This window comes from Salminus brasiliensis, chromosome 8, assembly GCF_030463535.1.
Source record: "Salminus brasiliensis chromosome 8, fSalBra1.hap2, whole genome shotgun sequence".
Lineage (NCBI taxonomy): Eukaryota > Metazoa > Chordata > Actinopteri > Characiformes > Bryconidae > Salminus > Salminus brasiliensis.
In genome coordinates this window covers 24985343-25004879 of record NC_132885.1, presented here as the reverse complement: position 1 = coordinate 25004879, position 19537 = coordinate 24985343, and the positions used below count along the sequence as shown (strand labels likewise).

Sequence of the window (19537 nt, the reverse complement as noted above, 5' to 3'; positions counted from 1 at the left end):
TTTATGATAAACATTAACATCCTACAAGGACTGAGCGAAAGCATAGTCTGCAAAGTGTGAACTTCGTTCGCTTGGCTGAGGCAAGAGAGAGAAGGGGCTGTGGTGAGGTGCAAAGTTTCATCTTGAGAAGAATAGAAGTGATTTTATAGTGTAAGTAGTAACGAGAGGAGAGAAGGAGGAGGAGGAGGAGGTTTGGGCGTGGCCCTTCTCCCAAACCTTTAGTTATTACATAACTCCATTATGTTTGGCCAGTTAACCATTACAGTAACTCCCATATTTACGAGATAAAGTCACACAAATGCATAAAGGCTACAAATAACCTCATAGAGTTACGCTTTATTCATTGAACATTATTGGACCGACAGTGGAAGCTGCAAAGCCTTAGTAAGTAAGTATCAGAGCAAGACCTAGAAGTGGAAAGCCACAAAAAGGCCAGTAATCCCTATGAACTTTTAAGTATCTCAATAGAGATAGTAAGGAAAATAATATCAATTGTTGAGGTAAAACTAGATTTTGACATTCCAGGCCTTTGCAAGTCAAGTTGAGAGATCCTCCCCGAAGAAAAGACATGCCCACAATGTTTTGTGATCAATTCTTCTTTCCCTATTATTTTTGATCATTTTTTGAGATGCAAATCAGCATCCAAGCAGATACCTCCTCTGTGCTCAAGGCAGATGAAGAGTCTCTTAAGCACTGCAGGAAATCACTTTAAACTATGCCATTTTGATTTTCTGACAGCCCAGCATCCAAGAATAATAGATATTTCATATTAAAATGACAAATGATACACTTCTTAATGTGGTCATAGCATTTTTTCCCATTGTAAAAGCATGGATTTAACATATATCGCTATATAATACCTGTTTATCACATGTTTCCCAAATGAAACCACAGAAAAATAATCATTTTAAACCCGTATAAAATGTATTGATGCACATACATGTGTTGAATCTACACGTCAAGCTGCATTAGTCTGCTAATCGAGCTCGGTAAAAGGTTTCCCTTCCAGCAGGTCAACGATCCCAAGCACTAGGTCAAAGCAACATTGGTGTGGCTCAAAGCAAAGAGGTCAATGTCCTACAATGTCCCAGTCCTGACCTCAATCCCACTCAAAATCGGAAAATTGCAGACCACAAACATCAACACAAGCAACCACAACTGGGCCGTGTAGCGTTTCAGATCACAGTGATCTGGGCCTCAGTCTGTAGGGTATTTTTGGTTACGATCTAGAGGCTATCTACGTATTTCTCTATATTCCATCTATAAATGGTGAAAACAATAGAAAGGTTATTTGATTTGTTATGTATGCGTCATAAGAGCTGCATTACAACTATTTATCTGTTGAAATGTCTCAGCTGTCCTCTGTGTTTCTGTCTGAGGCGTTTTCTTTGCATTTTGAGGTTTCTGTGATGCTCCATCCAGAGCGGTGTCTGAATGTACAGGGGAAATATGTAGACTATGTGAATGTATTATTGTGGGATAGTACAGAAGAAATTTAAAACATTTACGTTTACTTTTTACATGTTTTAAATACATTTTCTGGAAAATAAAGTATTTTATATGTATTCAAAATACGTTGTTATTTGTCTTTAGAAAAAAAGAAACAATAATTTCAAGCAAACTACATTTTCAAAAAAACCAGTAAAAGGGTATTTAAGATATTACAAGCGAATTCCATTTAAAATATTTTGAAATCATATATTTATATCCCAATTCATCGCATTTTGTAATAACTGTTATTTGCATTGTTATTTGACTGGCTTTCGTGGCGAATGTGCGTCTAGTAACGGCCTAGCACTCTAGTGTGAAAGTAGAGGGAGCTGCGCATGCGCAACGCTGCTGTAGCCTCGCAAAATGGCGGATCGAGGAGAAGGTAAACAGCTAACCTAAATATCTCACTAAATCTCTCAAGATGGCACCTAGCTTTGTTTTATTTCAGTCATAATGTAGGGGGTGTTTATACGTGGTCGCGGTGGTCTGCATGAAGCGTGTCATCGAACAGTCCGCTCTTTTGTCTGGTTACTGTGTGGTCAACCCGGCGTTAGCTAGATAGCTAGCTAGCATCCAGCCAGCTCGCTAAATGATAAACATCAGCACAGCGGTTTAAAACTACAGCAAATAAGCACATTTTGACCACGTCTTCTAATTGTATTTATATTTCAGAGTTTTTCCCTTTATAATCTGCGTCAGGAGCGTTAGAGTACACGCAAATCTGCAAGTGTGAAATGTGTTGTGTAACCTTAATATCATGGAATTGCTGGAGCTGGGTGTCACTTCAGTAAAATCGAGATACATGACGAATATATATATATATATATATGTGTGTGTGTGTGTGTTTTGCCTCATTATGGAAAAGTGTTCAGTGCATAGTGATGTGTGGTGCTAAAGGTGTCTCCTTGTCTTCACTGCCACACCTAGTTTTCAGGGGCTGTTTTCACAAAAGTGGCCTGAGAAAGCAATTGGTTCTAGATATGCTTTTTGTCTTAACTTCATACTTAAGAAACATAAATAAGTGATTATTTTAAAACCTTTCTCTCAAGAAAAAACCAAACTAACTAAGAACAATAGCCCCAACCTCATGCTCTCACACAACACTCAGTGGTGGGGCAGTGGTGGCTCAGCGGTTAGAGCGCCGGGATATTGATAACAGGGTTGTGGGTTCGATTCCCGGGCTCGGCAAGCTGCCACTGTTGGGCCCTTGAGCAAGGCCCTTTACCCTCTCTGCTCCCCGGGCGCTGGAGTTGGCTGCCCACCGCTCTGGGTGTGTGTGTGTACTCACTGCCCCTAACACATGTGTGTGTGTGAGTGTGTGTTCACTACCAGATGGGTTAAATGCGGAGGACACATTTCGCTGTACAGTCCACACTGTACAGTGACGAATACGTGCACCTTTATCCTTTATCCTTTATCCTTTAACACTCATGATTTTTCACACATTTTAACCACCCCTCATTCCCCTCCAAAACAACCTCCAGATGAATTTGACCAAAAGAAAACTTTCGGCCCTGTTGGTCTCTAAAATAATCAGTTTACTATTGAATGAATTACTTGGTTTAATGTCTAATGTTTAACAGCTTTAGAGGTTGTCCTTAAAGTACAGTTAGTGTCTACATAAGGAAAGTAACCATTTTCCGACTGTCACGCCACAGTGATCATATTTTCATGGTAGGAAACTTCTAGTTCTTCTTTACTGAATTTTCTTGAACGCTTAGTTTGATTCAGTGTTTCCTCCATTTTGCACAGATTTAACTGGATAATGCTACATGTGAAATGGTCTTTTGCATTGTTTATGATGCACTGATCGGTTACTCAGGGTTTGCCTGAAATTGTTATTGTTTGATCCGTATGCAGAGGCAGAGAGCGAGGATGAATTGTACGAGGTGGTGGACATCACAGACTACGCCAGACGGCATCAGTGGTGGAGTCGGGTCTTTGGGAGCAATACAGGACCCATTGCTGAGAAGTACTCCGTTGCGACGCAGCTTATGATGGGTGGCATGACAGGCTGGTAAATATGGATGGATGGATGGTTGTCTGTGCCGCTTCAGACACACACGCAGATCATTTGATTTGCCTTGTGGTTCTCTGTAGGCATACTTCTTCTTCTCACTATGTCTGCTTTTGTAGCAGTTTTTAGGCTGTAGCCGCACTTTTCAGTCAACGTTGTAGGTTCTTATACTGTATGAAAACATAGAAAGATCTTAAACAATAGACGTAACTGCTAAGACAGTCCTGGATGGAGTCATACAAATGCAAACTGCTGCAGTAATACATCCCACGTGTGTTTGTGTTTGTGCTTGTGTTTGTCTGTATCTTAGGTGTGCTGGGTATCTCTTTCAGAAGGTTGGGAAAATTGCAGCAACTGCAGTTGGTGGAGGATTCCTGTTGTTACAAGTAAAGCCAATGCCACACTATTCAAACATTGCAGAGATATTAATGGAGGCCTTGTATCTTCATATGTGTGAGAATCTTATTATGACTGCTTAATTTCAGATTGCCAATCACAGCGGGTATGTAGAGGTTGACTGGAAGAAAGTAAAGAAGGATGTTAATAAGGCGAAAAAGCACCTGAAGAAAAAAGCTAACACCGCTGCTCCTGAGCTGAACTCATTTATCGAAGAGGTACGTTTTCCACAGTGTTCTGTAGGAGCCAAGTGTACACTTAATGTCCAGAAATTTGCATACATCCATTATTACCAACCAACAGAATGCTCTGGAGCAGCCACACATTAGCCTAATGTCAGCATTGGACTGTGGAGTGATTGAGTACCAGAAAATGCCCACTGGGGTAACTTGGAGTGGCGTTTGTGATCTGGAACTAATAATCTAAAATCATTTTCTGACATCACTAATACTCTTGAAATCAAATATTTATAATTGCTTTTATCTTGTCTTACTATACAGTCCACAGAATTTGTGAAGAGGAACATTGTTGTTTCAAGTGGATTCGTTGGAGGATTTCTGCTGGGTCTGGCATCCTAAATCACAGATGGATCTACATCTACTGTATAGATGAACTCTGCCTATCCAGAGGCATTACCCTCAGTGTTTCTATTCAGTTGCTGTATCACAAGGGCACAACACCAAGAACCAGGTGGTTTTAAGACAAAGTTTGCACTAGTGGGTTGAGGCAGTGCCTGGTAATATGGAGCTGTGCCTCTCTCTCGCTCTCTCTCTCTGTCTTTGTCTGAACAGGTTATTACACCACTTTAAGAAAAGTGACACTACTTTGGCAAGTTAATAACTGGAATGCTAAAACATGTTTATTTTCTATATTGGTCAGCGTTGTTGAGAAGCTACAAATCTGGGGTACCGGGTCTGTTTTATTTTTTGTCACATGTGAGCATGTGCAGGAAATAGTCCTGTATTAAGCTGTGAAGTACTGAATTTGTCATTTATTTAGCCTTTTTCACAGTGCATGGTTTTATTTCATGTGTATGCTTTTTTTTCTTCATTTGTTCTTTCACAAATTGCTTTTTGTAGATTTACTTAAGTTTTAATGTGTTTTATTCATGTACTGTATGGTGCCAATACTTCACTGGACATAAGAAATGGATGTATGCCAACATAAAGGACGAACTACTATTAAATGAGGCGTTATTTATGCATCTCCTGGTGGATTTAAAGGTTTTCTCATTTAAAGTCGCCAAGGAAAACAGACCTGTCAACGCTGTCATTTCAGCAGTGTCAGTTTTACGCTGCAGTCATAATAAAGATAAAGACTTGTCATTGAGTTCAGTAAGAACACCACAAGCTGGAACACGGGTGGTTTTTTTTCTTCATCTTTCATAAATAGAAGAATGGGAAAAGTTGCTGAAAAAACTACAGAAAAACATTCAAATCTTTAGCTTTAACGTCCTCAGCTAATGTGACTGCAGCCCAGATTTGTTTAATTTCTGTCGTGGCTAGATTCACAAGCGATTTAAAAAGGTAAATGTAATACATTATGTTAATGGTTAAACTTGCATGCAGAAATAAACTCATTTATGGCAAGCTTGAATGTAGCAACACACAGTGGTGCACTGTTCTACTGTGCAGCAACACCTGCACAAGTGTGACCTGTAAGAGCTTTTTTTTTGAATATTTTGTAAATGTAAAAGAAAGTACAAAGATGAAAACTGCAACATGATATGAAAAGGCTACCTGGCAACCCACTGATTTCAGAAGAAAACAACTGAGACTTGAACATTTAGAGGAAATGATGAAGACTTTCTTAAAAAAAGAAATTAAGCACAAAAGATCTTATGAAAGCTTATGTGAATCTGGTCCCCTGATCCTGAAAGAAAGGAGCAGGGGCTGGATTCCCAAAAGAAAACAATGTGTTTAGAAATCACAAAGATGAGCAGTAATACTTTTCTAATGTTGCATTTCACAGCTTATCCTAAACAAGCTAAAACAGCATTTTTAATTGTCCAATAAATATTTAATGTTAATGATATTAATAGTTTGATGTTTGCAGTGGACAGCAAAATGTAGGGCAATAAGAATCAAACTAAGCCTTCAGACATGTCTTTCAGCGATCAAGCTAGAAGCTCAGGGCCCATATTCATAGAGCTTCGTTAGGAGCGCTGATCTAGGATCAGCCGCTGTTCGGAAGGTCATCATGAACGAGGGAGCAATCTGATCCTAGATCTGTGCTCTTCCTCCGAACACGGACCCTGGGCCGCACGTGACCTCTGTTGCCGAGCAACTCAAGTTGCAAACACACTGTCTCCATAGCAACGGCAGCCGGAGCTCGGGGGTCTCGGCAGCTCGCTGAGGAGCTGAAGGATTTTATTAGCGTTAGTCCATAAACATGGCCCTACCTCTGCTCCCTGGAAATTCACTCAACAGAAACGTAAGAGCACATTAGTGCTACAGTGATTCACAGTTAGAATGGATATCATTACTCATTAATTAATGAATTAATTTGTACTAATTAACGCTTTGTTTACTGTTTAACTTTGTGTTGTAACCGTTAGCTAGATAAACAGAGGTGTGAGGTAACTAGCTTGCGCTAGCCAGCCAGCTACTTACTCAACACCACGGTTTATTAACCTTTGAGTTGGACATGTAGCTAACGTAGCTAGCTAATGTTAAAAGTTCTTAATAACATATTAGCTAGTGTTCATGGCTAATTTATATATAAGTTTATAATTAATTGGAGTGTTGTTGGTTATGTTGGTCTACCGTTACCGTCTTAGAAAAGAGAGCCTAAGAAACCCCAGTCCCTATGCTGCTAGCTATATGGCTAGTGCTAGCTATCTAGATGCTGGACCTACTAAGAGGTGCCACTGTTGACCAGTTCACCAGTCTGGTGTTTTTCAAGGCAGATACTTCTGCTTGAGTGATTGCTGAACTGCAGTAACGATACTGTTATTCAAATATGAGCTAGCTATCTAGCTAACTAGCTACAGACCTACTGTAGGTAGCCAACTCTCCTTTACCCCTCGAACCCTAGACCTGGCCTGTTACTCTATCTGCTATACAGTATAAAGCATGTAGAGTATTCAGGAACTGCTGTGAAACAGTATGCCAGTTAGGGTATTTAAGGATGAGGACATGAGGTTTTGGGCCTTTGGGGTTAACAATTTCTGTTGCTATGAATAGGTAAGTGAGTAGATATGAGATGATATTTTCTTTTCAACTTGTTGATGTTTGTATTATTTTTGTGTGCTACAAGAAATAGAAAAAAGGAACAGAACACAATGTAAACATAGGGCACTCCAAGACATTTAAGCGTCCAGATTGCTTCTTCCAATGTCTCAGATCTTCATTGGCTTGTTAGGGCTATGGTTCGATCACAGTAATCCTTAGGAAAGGACAGGTGATGCAAATTTGAAAGACTCCTCAGGCTCCAGGAGAAGGCTGTAAGAAGGTAGCACAGTACAGTGCAACAGTGAGGCACTGTTCTACTGTGCAGCAACACCTGCACAAATATGTCCTCCATGACCTCCATGGAAGAGGCCTTTTACTTTTTTTTGTTTTTAAGATAAGATAAGATAAGATAGTCCTTTATTAGTCCCGCAGTGGGGAAATTCACAGTGTAACAGCAGAAAGGGATAGCAGGACACTCAGTTACAAAAATTTGGATAAATAATTGACACTATAATTATATAGATTATATAGATATACACTATATATATGTTTTGAAACTGTTAAAGATGGTAATAAAAAAGTTAACTTACTTAAAATATTCAAAATGTGTGTCATCTTTAACTTTATGCCTTTTGGCAGATTTTCTTTTACTTAGCTATTTACAATACAGTATTAACAGTCATTTTGCATAATTCATAACTGTCTAGACAAATCCAAAACCTGTTCTTTTCTCTAGCTGGGAAAAGAAAAGTTTCACAAGTCTCAACATTTTGATTACTCAAATGGACTCCCAATGATGATGGGTGCAAAGAAGCCAGGCATTGGAGGAGAACTGCTTCTAGGCCAGAAGGCAAGGCCTCAGTACTCTGTGTTTCCAAAAGGAGAGGGCAGTGATGCCCCTTCATGGGTAGCCTTTGACAAGCAGGTTTGTTATTAAAAGAAAACTAATATTTTTATTACAGAGCAAGCCATAGTGTACAAGTGTATAGACATCCACGCTTGTTGCTTCATTTCAGGTTCTTTGCTTTGATGCGTACTTCCAAGAAGCTGTTACTCAGAGCAGAGAGGAAAAGTACAGGGTCAGAAAATGCAAGATTTACTTCTACTTGGAAAATGACACCATACAGGTTGTGGAGCCAGAGCTCAAAAACAGTGGCATCCCACAAGGTAAAACCTTCAAGTGCTAGTCAGTAGCATAACACATTTATAACACACTAATATGGGAATACACTTGTAGTTAAACTCTTATGTCTCTTTGTGTAGGAACGCTCATCCGTCGCCATCGCATTCCTCTCCCAGCTCCCAATGATGACCAGTTTTACAATATACACCACTTTAATATCAACCAGGAGATAGTGCTCTACTCCAGGACCTTTACGATTACAGATTGTGATCCTTTCACACGCAGCTTTCTGAGGAAGATGGGGGTACGTGTCAATCCCTCAGCTGCGACACCGGCAGATCCTTACACAACACTTCGTCAGGAGGTAATCCAGTGGCCTGTGTCTGTAAAACAGATTTGTCCCTGAATCAAAATAGTGCAGCTTCCTCAAAGCTCTGTGTTTTACCCTCACAGCTGGAGGACAGCATGAAGCCACTACGTCCGTATGAGAGGCAAGATACTTTAAAGCAGTTCCTGGAGCACAACCGTGACGTCCTGCGCTTTTATTGCTACTGGGATGATACCCAGAACATGTTTGGAGACCCCAGAGAGCTGATCCTGCATTACTTTTTGGCTGATGATACCATTGAAATCCGAGAAGTTGTGTACCCAAACTCTGGTCGTGACACCGCCCCTAAATTTCTGAATAGGAGTAAACTTCCCAAGGTGCGTAAAAAGCTGCGATGCTTGTAGATAAAAATACTGAGTGAAATAGGCAGTATACTCAGCACTTTCTTCCTAGGGAACATGAGAAGAATACTCCTGCCACCATGAAATGCTAGCCTTTCGTCATTTCCTCTGCTTGGATAAGCTTTTCCATCACCTATGCCATGCGTTCATCTGGAGTGACAGGGCTGAATGAGAGCCTGACTCCCCCCAAAGCAAGTTTGCTCTCTGGTTGATTTTCAGTTTAGATTCATTAGGAAACAACATTGGTTAGAATTGTGTTATTTCTGTCAGATATTTATGATGATGATTTTTTTTCTATTTTCTGGTGTCATGCTGTCAAAACAGACATTCTTTTCCTTTCACTAAATGTCATCTGAAATGTTGGTGTGAATCCCCCAGTGCGAAAATAATTACAATCCCGGTTGCAAATTGGACTTGTCATTCAATACGCAATTATCATTCCTGTCTGGCCTGCCTTTCAAGCCCAAATGCTGTTATATGTCTTTTGGTTCTCCCAAACAGCATGCTCCTGCTCCCAAACGCCAGCCTGGAGAAATTACAGACCGCACCGTTCTCAACGTGTTTGGGCCAATGGGACAAGGGGCTCGCTACATTTTGGACAGCCTCAAAGTGAGTAAAGAGAGCAATACAAAATACTGCCAGATTTGCTTTGTGTGCCATCATAATAAGCATTTTTAAACAGTTCCAGGAAGCCTATAACATTACAGAAATAACGTTCCAGGAACCTTCTGAAAACCTGTGACGTAATAATGATTTGCACAACATTGTTGGAAAATGTTTCTCACGCAACATTTCCAGTTAGACAAACACCAATGTTATGGAAAATTTTAAAGCAACATTGCCAAAACTATAAAGGAATAAATGTTATGTAAATTAATGCAATGAAAAAAGAAAAAAATCCATACATCCAAATGTTTCGAAATTGTTAGCTATGAACTGGCTTGGTTCGAGTGACTCAGTTAGGCCCATTGTCATTGAATGTCTGCATGTCTCAGACAGGAGCTGTGCAGGAGGAGTTTTACAAGGACTGTGACCTGACAATAGGAGGGGTCATCAATGTCTGGGGCCGGAGAGTGATGATCTGTGACTGTGACAACTTCACCAAAGAGTACTATCGTTCCAAATACGACATTGGTAACGACACACTGCACCAAACACATTCTAAACTACACCGGAGACTAGATTGAATGCGTAATTGATTCCTAGAGGACCAGAAGATAATCTGTATGCATGGAATGTAATGTATAAGCATTCAGGATTACGCTCTTTAGTTACGATCTGTGTCCAGTAACTAACTACACTGTTAAAAGGATAAGATCCTTGAGGAGCTTTTGGAGGCTCTTCAGTTTGAAACTGTGGTGGAACCTTTTAAGGTGCTTTGAGGAACCTTCAAGGAACCTTTTTCTTCTAAAAACCTCTTCAACTCCACAGTTTTAAAATGATGAACCTCTAAAAGTTCCTCAAGGATCTTATCCTTTAAACAGTGTACAATGGGTGAAGTATGTGTATGTTTTATCTGAATTTGTCCACATGATGTCAGTATTGAGTTTACATCAGCTTTATTCGTTAATGATCACAAGGAACGGAACGCATTTAATTCTTTGTTTTGCATTACTTTCACTGTTGCCTTCTCTTAGTCTGTCACTAATGATATACTGTTAACTTCCTCTGTTTAAAAAAACACATCCTTTCTGCTCCTGTGTGGCCTTCCAAATAAAAAAAAAAATGTCTTAAAGGCTCGTAAATCTCAGAAACCTAAAGCGCTGCCCATTATACACTAATTCCTGAGGATCCCCATCACAGCTCTTTGAGATTACCAGGTGTCTGAATGACACCGGAGACCAAAAGAGCATAACTGACTTACAACTCCAACCTCCCCTGTCGGAAGACAGCAGATGAGCAATGGCCTGCCCGGATTCTTTACCTTCAAAAGGCTGGACATGGAAGGCGAATGAACTCTGTGCTTACAGTAACACAATACGGGTGCGCGTGCATCTGCCGGCTGCAATGCTATGCTGACTGAAGAGCTGATTGCATTAGTTACAGATGAGTCTAATGGAGTCAGGGTGACACGCACTGCTGATGGAGAACCTGTTTGCTTCCTGGGGTGAAGGGGTTACAGGCTGCATGTGCTTGGGTTGATAAAACTAACAGAGTCCTCGCCTTTTCATGTTTTCCTGTGCGTATTCCTGTGTGTTTGGTTTTCTAAAAGGGTTCTTTAGAGTGATGTCTATGAAGAGCCGTTTTTTCTTTATTTCCCCTTTAAAACCTTTTAACTCTTCAGTTGAATACATCCATCTATCCATCGATCTATCTCTAGCTACTGCATTCGCCTTCAGTTATTGCCTGCGACTAATGACAGCCATGGGCCAAACACAATGGCCATTGCAATACTCTTGGGCAGCTTAAATGATTCAAATTTGTGCTAAAGTTAATATGCTGTAGGACAAAAGGTTTGTTTCAACTTTGCAAGCTAAGTATCATGACCAAATTTGACGTCAACTGAACATTAGCTATGTTAATGTAACGGAAAAACACATTTAGTTGTTTGAACCACAATACAGAATTTTTTAAGATGTCAGTTGTTCTAAAGTAATGCAGTAATCTAATATTTTGGCCTGCCATCAAGAGACCAAGGGTTTGAGACCCCATAATAAGTGCTACATTGTTGCAGTGACTCTGTTCATTGACTACATTTTAGTAGCTTTTCAACTTACATTTCCAACCATAATAAAGTATAAAGATTCAACAGCGGTCATGTACGTGATTCCAGCATCATTGAATGGCTGTACGTTTGCTGGGAAGGGTTTTAATAGGGAGTTTGTCCTGCCTTTGCTGGATTTACAGTGTTTAGCCTGGGGCTAGACTCTGGAAGGGTTTACCCTAGATGTCGGGACATTTCTGAGAATATTTTGATTGCGTTCAGCCACAGGAAAAGTTGTGCGGTCAGGTATGTAGGATGATTACTTCTGGATCTCAAACGCCACTCCAGCACATCCCAAAGCAATCAGTTTTGCTCAATCACTCCAGAGAACGCAGTCCCATAGCTCCGCTACTGCACCTTCTTATGCAGGAACACGTAGGTTAACTTACAATGTCAGCACTAGCAAAATGCTACATGTTTAATTTTGTAAAACTGTAAGGAGAAAAGCGTTTATTTATTTATTTTTTTTATTGATGTTAAGCTTAGGCTTGGCCTTATATTCTTCTTACATGTATACTCACCAAGCACTAGAAATACTATACTAATACTGACTAGGATCTCTCCTCCTGCTCCCAAACCAAACTCATTTCTTCATGTCATGAATTCCACAAGATGTTGGTAACATTCTCTTAAGACTCTGGTCGATTTTGGCATGATTGCGTCATGCAATTCCTGCAGATTTCCCAGAAGCGCTTTCATGTTGCAAGTGTTCATGCTGTTGGCACCAAATTCTGAACCTACCATCTGTGTGCCTCAGCAGAAATCAAGATTCATGAGACCAGGCTATATTTCTTTCAGTCTGCAACTGTCAGTTATGGTAACCTGTGCCCACTGCAGCCTCAGCTTTGTGTTCTTGGCTTACAGAAGTGGAACCTGATGTTGTCTTTTGTTGTTTGTGGATCAGTTTGTGGATCCAGCATGTCAAGGTCTGACATATAGAAAATTCTGAGATGCTTTTCTGCTCACAACAATTGTACAGATCGATTGTTACTGTAGCCTTTCTGTCAGCTCGAATCAGTCTGGTCAGTCTCCCCTCTGACCATATCTTATCAACTAGGCATTTCCCTGTAGAGAACTACAGTTCACTGGGTGTTTTGTCTTTATTTATGTCTATATTTATCTGTGTTGTTTTTTTTTGCCCCTATGTGGCTTTGTAGAGGACTTCGCCCCTGTGCAATACAAGGCCCCCGCGCCCCCTAAAGCAGCCAGGCAGATGCCTCCTTACACTGGTTTTGGATCCGAAGAGGACTCGCTCTGCTCCTGCCAGGGTCTGCTGCCCAAGCCCCCACAAAAAGATTTCAGAAAGCTGATGGAGAAAGACAGGTAACCAGAGGCTAAATGTTCAGTTTGTTCCCGTAGGAACATGCTGAGCACACTGTTCCACTTTTTATCACTATAAATATTAAAGCTAAACCAGCCTTTCCCTGACAGCACGATAGACCTGTCATAGGCTTAAGTTTCCTGTCTCTTTTGCCTGTGTCTTTCTACACTGAATGAGTGCTGAAGTACTGGATGGGGGACAAGTTGATTCTTTTTAATAAATAATCAGAGGGCATAGTAGCACTGTTACATATCTCCTAACCTTTATAGGCCCTTATGCCCCATACTTTCTTTATTACTCTAGTTAATCTCTAGCATATGGTAGATTGCCACAAACAATACTTAATTTTTGTGAAAGAACAGAAAGCTAGTTGATTTTAAGTCACTGAAGGTAGAAGATAAATGGGCAGAGCTAGCAATTTGTCTGTGCTTTTTTTAAGTATAGGAAAATGTCTGTCTGTACTAAGAAACCATGCTACCAGCTAACAGTGCAGCAGGTAGAGATTAGTAAAAATAATGTATGTATATATTTTATCTCCTCCTCTTTGTATCACAGACAGGGTCTGGAGAGCAATGTGCTTCGATTTTTGGGGAAAATGCTGACAGATAACGCCATTGACAAGGACCGCACCTTCATCATTTCCTTCTACCTCAGCGATGACACTATAGCAGTGTTTGAACCCACCCAAAGAAATTCAGGTGTGCCACTTAATCTTGATGGCCTTCTCTAGATCACTGTAAAATCCATAAAGCAGAAACAACTCTGCTTCAACTGCTTACATTCCAACCATAGGGGTGATTGGTGGCAAGTTTTTGGAGCGAAGCCGGGTGAAGAAGCCAGGGCAGGAGCTCTTCAAGAGTGAGATGTCTGAGTACTACATGGCTCAGGACTTGTATGTGGGAGCCAGACTTAGTATTAACAACCAGCCCTTCCAGCTAGTGGATGCTGATGAGTATGCTTTCAACTATATGGAGCAGCATGCCGAAGAGGTAAGTCTTTGTCTCTGAATTTGGTCCTTGTGTCTATGTCAGACTCTTTGGTTTTCTTTTTTATTCTTCTCTTCTATTTTATTCTCTTCTCCTCACATTTTTCTCCTATCTTCTGCACTCCTTTCTGTTCTTCTAGTCTCTTTTCATCCTTACTTTCTTTTCTTCTCTACACTACTTTTTTCTTCTCTTCTCTGCTCTGCTCTATTCCCCTCTTCTTTTCTCAATACTTCTCTTCCCTACGCTAATCTTCTCTTGTCCTCACTTTTCTTCTCTTCTATTTTCTTCTCTTTACTTCTCTTCTCATGAACCTAAGGCCTATTACAACACCCTAATATTTTGTTTACAGTTTTACATAGCTTAAAATGAAGCGATCCAATTTCCAATAGCCTTTGCCAATGAATCGTGCAGCTGTAAAATGCCTTTTAATTACTGTCATTCACAGATGTGTTTTAGTCATTATTCTTGCCTAGTTCCCCAGGGCCAACATTGGCACCATTCTGAGCAAGTTAAAGTCCATCCGTGAAGAGAAGCAGAAGGAGATCAAACAGTTCCTAGCACTGAGTGACCCAGGCAACACAGGTCTCGTTCCTTACGAGTCCTTCAGGTAAGACGCAAAGAAAGAACGCGTGTGATGGACTGATTGTATGCAGATAGACACGCAGTAGGGGAATGGATATGCTGGATTCCCAACATCAAGAAACATCTCTCATTTACCCTTTACGATCCCTCGTAATCCCCTCCACCCAAGTGAAAACACAGCACATTCTCACTGGACTACATGTCAGAGGCTGCTAAGTATGATTGAGCAGCTGAGTGGTTGTGTGTCTCTGCAGGTCTCTGTTGGCAGATACGGATTGTCAGCTGTCGGAGCATGAGATCATGATGTTAGGCCGTACCTACTCGGTACAGGAACAGCCTGGACCGAATGTAGGCTTCATGCTGGCCGTGGCTCAAGACCACCTGAGGAAGAAACACTTTGAGAGCTTCTCAGATCTGCTCCGAGCTTTCACCCATGAGGATCGGGACAGGTAGAGTCTATGTGTTGAAGTCTGTGTCTTGTCACACACCTGTTTTGTTAACACTAATAGTAAGGAGATGTGCTTGGCTTTGCCTGGGTGTTTGCCGTGGTCAAGCCTGACCACATTTAGGATGGATTGTCTTTTTTTTAAACAGATTTCATGGGCAAATATAGTCACTGTTGATATGCTAGGAAACCCTAGTAGGAGTAACTTAACGGGAGAATGAAACAAAAAGTCATTAATTAACATCTGCTAATGTATCATATATAAACTTGAAAAAAGAAGCCAACATTTTCAAATGGTGTAGGAAACTTAGTTATGAGCTTTTCAATAGCAGTAGAAACATGCAGTACAGTCACTAGAGAATCAGAGTATTTGCAGCATCATTCTGTGTTAGATGAATGTGTATTTTCAACTTCACAGCTGTTTCTGTCTTCTGAAAGGCACGAGCACAGGTATTCTCAAAGTTACCCAGGCATTCAGGTTGAACACAAACACTCAGTCTGAGTTTGAGCAGCCATCAGTCTGCAGCCCCTGCGGCTCCAGATTGAGGAGCTGCGATTAGTTCCAGCGGTTCAAGTGAAGCATTGGAACCAGATGATCCCTCCAGACTTGGGGCATGTAGCAGAGAAGGAAAATAGATGACCGAGAACACCAATGGGTCAATCTGCATGCACCGGTTGTGTGGCTTTCTGGAAAACCGAGTTATTTTCAGATTTTTCTTGATGTCCAAAAGCAAGTAATAAAGTTGGTGTGTCTGTGGCCACTTCTTACCATAAAAAATAGTCTCTGCCTCAGATGCTCTGCCCACAGATGTATGCAAAATGGAATGCTATCAGGATGTTGTCAGTTGCACTTTGATTGGCTGTCTGCACATCTGAGTGTGCACATTCACTATATGGACAAAAGTATTGGGACACCTGCTCATTTAAAGTTATTTCTGTCAAGAGTATTAGTGAGGTCAGGATGTTGGATTATCACCATCCCACCCCATGCCCAACTTCCCATCTCATCCTGAAAGTACTGGATGGAGCACCATCATTCCAGAGAACACAGTTCCTCTGCTCCACAGCTCAATGCTGGTGGGCTTCATACCCTCAAGTCCATACCTGGCATTAGGCATGGTGCCAATAGATTCATGTTGATCTGCTCCAGTCTTGTACTATTGGCAATACTTGTCTACTGGCAGTAGTAGTAGTAGTATGTGTACAACTGTGGCAACAGTGGGTGCAAAGAAAGGGGTATATCAGGCTCAGTGACAATAGGCAGGAAGTGTGGTTAAAAGAGTAGAGGAAACATAATTGTAGACTTAGCTGTATAATAATTTCTTAGAATCTTTATACCCATGTCTATCTCATGCTTGTGTTCTTGTGTCTTACCCCTTTATTATGTTAAAGAACTGGACATCTTTCCACTGAAGAAGCTAGGATCATCTGTAAAGCCTTCCGTTTGCCACTGGCTGATGACCTTCTTAGAGCCCTTCTGCAGAAGTAAGTTCTGATATTTATTGTTTTGTTTAAACTTCAGATAAGTTCTTTAATTCTCTGATATACCAGATTCAATTGACTGTTTGTCCTTTCGATGTCTAGATTTGCAAACGAGTCTGAGAATATTGATTACAACGCCTTCCTCTCTGGGATTAACTGGAGAGAGAATCCTTCCCAACCACTTGTACCAGATGATGCCTTGAAGGTGAGTCAACATGTTCGTCATCATCAAACATTACCTTCCTAAGAAACCTGAGAAGCTAGGATTAAGAGGAGTCTATAAACAAGAAAGTAAGTCTTTAATTAATGCATTGTGTTATCCCCATCCAGTGCCTCTTTGTAGCCTTTGTCTGCCATCATTAGCAGACACAGCCACACACATGCAAAGAGCTGAGAAACATATAGTGTGTTTGGAAGAGTGGGCCAGGTGGCAGAGTTCCAGGCCTTGGCCCGCACCCTGCTGCAGAGTATTCAAGCACCTCCAAGCCTCACCTCATTTAAATCAGCCTTGAAAAAAAAAAAACACTCAAAATCTGCTCAAATGTAGACCTTTTCTTGCAGCGCTTTAATTTAGCGTGCCATGCCACATAACAGCCTAAGCAGAACCATCTGCCTCAGGTTTCCCGCAATGAGAGGAGGATAGAGAGAGTATAGGACATGCTTTCACCACCAGATGGGGCTTTTGATCATTTACTTGTTTTGTCTTAATCAGAAATACAGGCCATACATCAGAATACTTATTGCTGTAGTGCATTGCTGTGAACCCGGGTATTCTATTTGCTTTGCTTTGCTTTGCTTTGCTTTGCTGTGCATACTCTTATGTCGCTTTTGTGCTGCTTTCTGACTATGACTGTTACTGATTTCCAGCCTTTTTGTGTTACGGTGCCTATGCCTAAACTAGAAGGCCACACAATGGTGGAATACTCTGCCTTTATCAAAGAGCTCTTGGGAAACGCAGAAGAAGAGTGACATCATCTTCGTCGTCTTCATGTCAGGCTGCTCAAGTGCATCTTTGAAGAAAACTGACCTGATGCATTTAGATGTCTTTCAATAATCTGCCTTTTTTCCTATGTTGTATTTAGGCTTAATAAGCCACAATCTCACATCTCTCAATAGTTTGAATTACTGTCGTTTCTCTGTGTGACTTCTTACGATCCTACAGTAGAATCAATAATAAGATCAGAATAAGTATCACTGCCAACTTATATTATCTGTATGTAATACTCCAGCTGTATTTAAAGCATGTTTTAAGTTAAGCTCGGTTGACCGACTGACTGCATATGGTCGATTGCCACAGACAGTCATGTTGATGCAGAGCAAACAGAGCCAAACAGAAAACTCACTGACTTAAAACCATAGTTCCAGTCCTTAAATCTGATTGATTGAGTCACGGTCAAAGCCGTGATGAAATGCTATCTATATACATGCCCATGACCACCTTACTACAGTAAATTCTTCAAAAATGTGCTGCTACTGTATGTTGCTCACAATGGCCATTAAGCATATTGACAGATCATTAGACAGGCATCAGTAAATGCCCGAAATGATAAACATCCGGGGTGCAGATTTGGTCTGAAAGTGAGGGGGACCAGCAATTATATAGCAATTAGGTGATCAAGACCATATTTTCATGTCATCTCAATTCAATTAAACTTTATTGTCATTATACAATCCTGTACAGTAAAATAAAACACTGTTAGGCTAAGTCTGTTATTGCAGAATAGGTAAAACATGATACAATAGTGCAAGGACAGTAGACCAAAAACGCGAGATAGAGTGCACAGACAGTAAGTACAAAGACAATAAATACAAAAATATACAAATATGTGCATGTACATGTGCAAATGTGTGCATAATGCCTGGTGACTAAGGTAACTAAGTTCCTATACTAACAGTAAAATGGAATAAATATGTAGAGCAGCCATGTGTTGTGTGTGTAAATGAAGAGTAAAACAGGGAGTTCAGGAGTGTATGCTGAGGTAGGACCAGGCTGGTGTTGTAAACAGCTATCTAATACTTTATATGTCAATTAGGTGGATGTGCCCCCCTCACCTCCAAAATTACACCAGTGCTGAACTAACTGCTAGAGCCTAGGACTAAAGTATTTCCTGAAGGGTTCACTGTAAAACTGCAAAACATACACAGTAAAGAATATGTGCAAATAGCAACAAATATATGGCACCCTTAGCTTAATACACATATTTAATAAATCAGATGGCTCTTGGTATTACAATTGTGTTAGTAGTATAATAAGAAAAAGCTTCTGCGAAAAGTTTCTGCATTATGAAATGTTACAAAATCCATATTGAAGTGACTGCAATGTGGATACAGGTATGGAAAAGCAAAAGTTCCATAAATAATAATATTAATAAATAATAATAATAATAATAAATAATAAAGTACATAAATAGCCTAGTCCTAATAGACAAACATTTTTAGAAATAATACATTTATTATTAAACAGGTTTTTCTTTTTGATCATCCTTTACCTAGGCAAAAAAAGGTTTAAAAAAGTAAGGTGTGGTCTTTCATGACTTATTGCTTTATTTTAATATAGACAGGTGCTTCACTTTCATCACCGGCCCAGTTGTTTTCTATTATAAGTGTGTTTTGAGTTAGAGGGTTTTCTGTTCCACTAAGTACAAGAAAACGCATCTAACTTCTTGTCCTTGGCAAACGACTGTATGCTACAGATGCAGAAGAGATTAAGTGAAAAGCCGTTGAAGTGCTCCTTTAATGAATTGATGAGTATTATTTGTGGCAGAAACACAAGCAAGGATTAATGTTCTGTCAATCCCAGTCCATGCACAATGCTGAACTGCTTAAACTTTGTCCTGCTGTTATTTGCAGTTTGATATAGACTGGAACGGCGAAGCCGTAGGCCCTGCAGTGATGGCCGTCAAGTACTCTCTGTTACTGGATGATGTCTTTGGCAGTGTTGGCAACAGTGATATCAGCTGAGAGGTATGGAGATCACCTCTCTCTCTCTCAAAGACACCAACATGGACTTAAAAGAACACGCCTGCTGCATGTATTTTCACAAACAGAAAAAAAGTCTCAAATAAATTCATACATCTGTTGCATTAAA

General features: G+C 40.4%; 2 protein-coding genes across 2 annotated transcripts; both read left to right on the top strand.

The window, feature by feature from the left end:
* The first annotated feature begins 1784 nt into the window (after positions 1–1784).
* On the top strand, positions 1785–5260 carry fundc1 (FUN14 domain containing 1). The gene is made up of 5 exons (XM_072685202.1): positions 1785–1873; positions 3352–3508; positions 3819–3894; positions 3994–4122; positions 4405–5260. Exons 1-5 carry the CDS (start codon positions 1855–1857, stop codon positions 4480–4482), a joined length of 459 nt encoding a protein of 152 aa, XP_072541303.1. The 5' UTR covers positions 1785–1854; the 3' UTR covers positions 4483–5260.
* Positions 5261–6223: 963 nt separating this feature from the next.
* efhc2 (EF-hand domain (C-terminal) containing 2) lies at positions 6224–19537 on the top strand. The gene is made up of 15 exons (XM_072686223.1): positions 6224–6337; positions 7814–8002; positions 8094–8244; positions 8341–8564; positions 8654–8905; positions 9431–9538; positions 9925–10063; positions 12791–12956; positions 13510–13652; positions 13747–13943; positions 14414–14547; positions 14777–14971; positions 16360–16452; positions 16552–16654; positions 19300–19537. Exons 1-15 carry the CDS (start codon positions 6296–6298, stop codon positions 19408–19410), a joined length of 2247 nt encoding a protein of 748 aa, XP_072542324.1. The 5' UTR covers positions 6224–6295; the 3' UTR covers positions 19411–19537.

Bases quoted from the DNA above. Each gene is read 5' to 3' on its own strand.
- fundc1 (XM_072685202.1), top strand. The intron at 3,509-3,818 runs GTAAATATGGAT...TCTGTATCTTAG, and splicing joins ATGGGTGGCATGACAGGCTG to GTGTGCTGGGTATCTCTTTC. The intron at 3,895-3,993 runs GTAAAGCCAATG...GCTTAATTTCAG, and splicing joins GAGGATTCCTGTTGTTACAA to ATTGCCAATCACAGCGGGTA.
- efhc2 (XM_072686223.1), top strand. From the start codon at position 6,296: ATGGCCCTACCTCTGCTCCCTGGAAATTCACTCAACAGAAAC. The intron at 12,957-13,509 runs GTAACCAGAGGC...TTTGTATCACAG, and splicing joins AAGCTGATGGAGAAAGACAG to ACAGGGTCTGGAGAGCAATG. The intron at 14,972-16,359 runs GTAGAGTCTATG...ATTATGTTAAAG, and splicing joins ACCCATGAGGATCGGGACAG to AACTGGACATCTTTCCACTG.